A 3,012-nucleotide genomic window follows, 5' to 3' on the forward strand; every position below is an offset into this window, starting at 1 on the left:
TGTTTTTTGATAATAGCATTTACGATCTGCATAAATTTCGTTGACCTATTTCAATTCGACCGGAAGTGGATTGTACTTTCAATTGATTCCCCGTTTAAAACCGGAAGTAAAGTTAAATATTTGACAACTACATATTATTTACTTTAGTGATGCCCCTTTGCATGTTAATTTCAGATCAATCGATGCAAAAACAAAAAAGTTGCACAAAAATTGAAAAATTGGATCGAAAAAAGTGAGCGACGAATTTTCGAATTTCGTAATTTTTCAAGTGCTATCAGGTCAGAAATTACAGGTAGATTGTAAAAATGAAAAAACCCGAAGAAAATCGATGCAAAAATACACCTTCTAGAGCCGATTTTCGACTTTTTACACATGTTGAACTGTGGCACTTTCGGTTTTGCAAAAATGTTCTAATTTATATTTATGCACATCGTCGCCTATATAGAAGGTCTATGAAATTTGAAACGTTGCTGCAACTACTGCAGACTAAGCACAGGAAGGTGTGGACGAAACGAAAAAAAAAAGAATTGACATTTCGATAACAAACTGGGACTTTGCTTTCCTCCGAAAGAAAAAAATAAACATTTTGAAGTTTATGATGAAGTTGCCAAAATTGTGGGTGGAAGAGGACAACAAGTTATAAAAGATTTTCTGAAAAACTTAGGGCGTGAGTACAGAGCAATTCAGACAAAACTGTCAGCATCTGGGGCTGAAACAGATGAACCGGACTTGAGGAATTCGCATGCCCTCTATGGTATGTATGAGGAATACTATCATTTGTTTTTTCCTGTGGGTGGGGCTGTGAAGCCACATGTTATAGTTACTGCAACTAAATTCCTAAACTTGGAGAGTCAAAAAAGAGACACTTGGATGGAATTGAAGATGAGGATGATGAATCTCATAGCGACACTTTTCCAGGACCAAGCCGATCACTATGCCCTTGTCTTTCTATTGGATCTGCCTGCACATCCTCTCAAACATCAGCTAGCAAGGCAAAGAAGACAAAGGACGGGCACAAAGGAAGAGCAGTTCCTTTCCAACTCATTCCAACAGACTTATCTGGACCCTGTGCGTGAGCAGAATAACACACTAAAAACCATTGCAGACAACATAGCACTGCAGTCCAAATCACTTGAACGGATTGCCGTTGATTTAGAAATGTTGAAAGGAGGATATTTTGTCACACATAACATCCAGACAAGGATGGTAGACAAAGAACTTATTGCCAACACTGAAAGCCCCTAGCAAGAAAGATATCGATCCAATTGAGAAAACGTTTTGTGATCAGCTGTAGCTGTAAACGATTCCATAATTGTGTTCCCAATTTTGACCACCTCCCCGCCATACGCTCTCCAAATGATGAATAAGTAATACTTTAATAATCCCAAAGGTGTACAGAATAATGAAATGGTACAAATTGTTATGAACACATCTTGTCATATGACAAAAGCATCTTGTCGTGCCAACATTCATATTCCGAAACGAGTCAGTATGACAGGAATTTGTAAACCAATTAATTACGAATCCAAGTGTGGGACTGTGTGAGAATGGCAAGTGACCATCTCACCTTATTTATTTAATTAATCCCGTTCATTTGTACATATGTATTTGTGTCCTCATGTTTATCCAATAGTAATACTTATAGTTTATTCTATTATTGTTATATTAGGTTTATTTACAATAAACATTTTAATTGAAGACATGAGTCTATTTATTTTATATGTAGTTAGTGAATCGGTTATGAAGTTGACAGATTGCAACCATGCATTTTGCTGCAAATAGTCTGCCTTTCTTTGCTGGAAAACGATTCTCCTTCATTTGACTCATCCACCATTTTAACTTGGTAGCTCCAATGCTCCTCTCAACAACCTGGCGGATCCTCGTACAGGCATCATTGTAGCGTATTTCCTCTGGGGCTAAATTTCTTCCACCAACTGTAGCTACAATACGAGGATGCAAATTCCTATACGCAGGGTCACCAAGTACGACAACATCTTCTGGCAAAGTGTCCAGAAAGTCCATGAATTCTCGTGACCATTCTATGAATGTCCTGTCATGAGTTGCTCCAGACAAACCACTGACGACATAACGTATCACTACCCTCTTGTCTACAACATATTGGATGTTCACCGAGTCACAATGTTTACCAGGACGACCACAATAGTAGGCATCCCCTGCATGATCGGGGCGTTGGATTTTGACTATTTCCCCATCAATATAAAGAATTACCTGAAGGTTCTGTCCATTTGGGTCCTGAAGAGGCAAAGAGAGTTCACCAAATAGCTCTGGTCTAGGAAATTTGATGTGCTGGGAGGCTGTTTCGTAAAGGAAGTCTGCCACCTCATGGACATAATCTGAAGCAGTGGAGGTTGCAAAAGTTATTGCCAATTGCCTGCAATAGCCTCCCGATGCAATATAAGACATTTCAATCCTTCTGGTAGATGCATGCAGGGAGGATTTGGGGTGCACGTGTAGTCTACTTGCATCAAAATCCTCAGCAACCATGCAAACTTGATCTTCTGTCAGTCTCATGTGGTCTCTTGATGGTTCAGAACTTTCAGCTATCTTGCGAAATCGATTTTGGGCTCTCCGTGGTCTATTATGATTCACAATTCCAGCCACTACCTCTTGGAATGCAATAAGCATCATGGCTGCCAACACCAACTTTGAAACCAATCTGGTGTTAAGCCCTATGGGTTGGGTGTTTGGACCTATAGAAAGTCCTGTAAATTTCACGCGAAAAAACACCAGCTTCGGTTTAGCTCAACACCCTGTGTTAAGATGGTGGCATGTTGACACTTAACACCAACTTTGAAATGGGGTTACACCAACACCACGTCTTAACACCAACACCGCAGCTTGATTACAAAGTTGGTGTGGAAATGGGTGTTAGTGTTGGTGTCCCTGTCGGTGTCAACACCAACACCAACACCAACTTTGAAATAGGGTTACACCAACACCAGGTGTTAACACCAACACCGCTGATTGATTACAAAGTTGGTGTAGAAACTG

At 39.9% G+C, this 3,012-nt stretch overlaps 1 protein-coding gene across 1 annotated transcript; it reads right to left on the reverse strand.

The window, feature by feature from the left end:
- Positions 1-1,716: 1,716 nt before the first annotated feature.
- Positions 1,717-2,646, reverse strand: LOTGIDRAFT_160901 (hypothetical protein; the record flags this gene model as incomplete). Its single annotated transcript, XM_009056078.1, has 1 exon — positions 1,717-2,646. The coding sequence occupies one exon, from the start codon at positions 2,644-2,646 to the stop codon at positions 1,717-1,719; it is 930 nt and encodes a 309-aa protein (XP_009054326.1).
- Positions 2,647-3,012: the final 366 nt, after the last annotated feature.

Source organism: Lottia gigantea (genome assembly GCF_000327385.1).
Source record: "Lottia gigantea unplaced genomic scaffold LOTGIsca_26, whole genome shotgun sequence".
Taxonomy (NCBI): domain Eukaryota; kingdom Metazoa; phylum Mollusca; class Gastropoda; family Lottiidae; genus Lottia; species Lottia gigantea.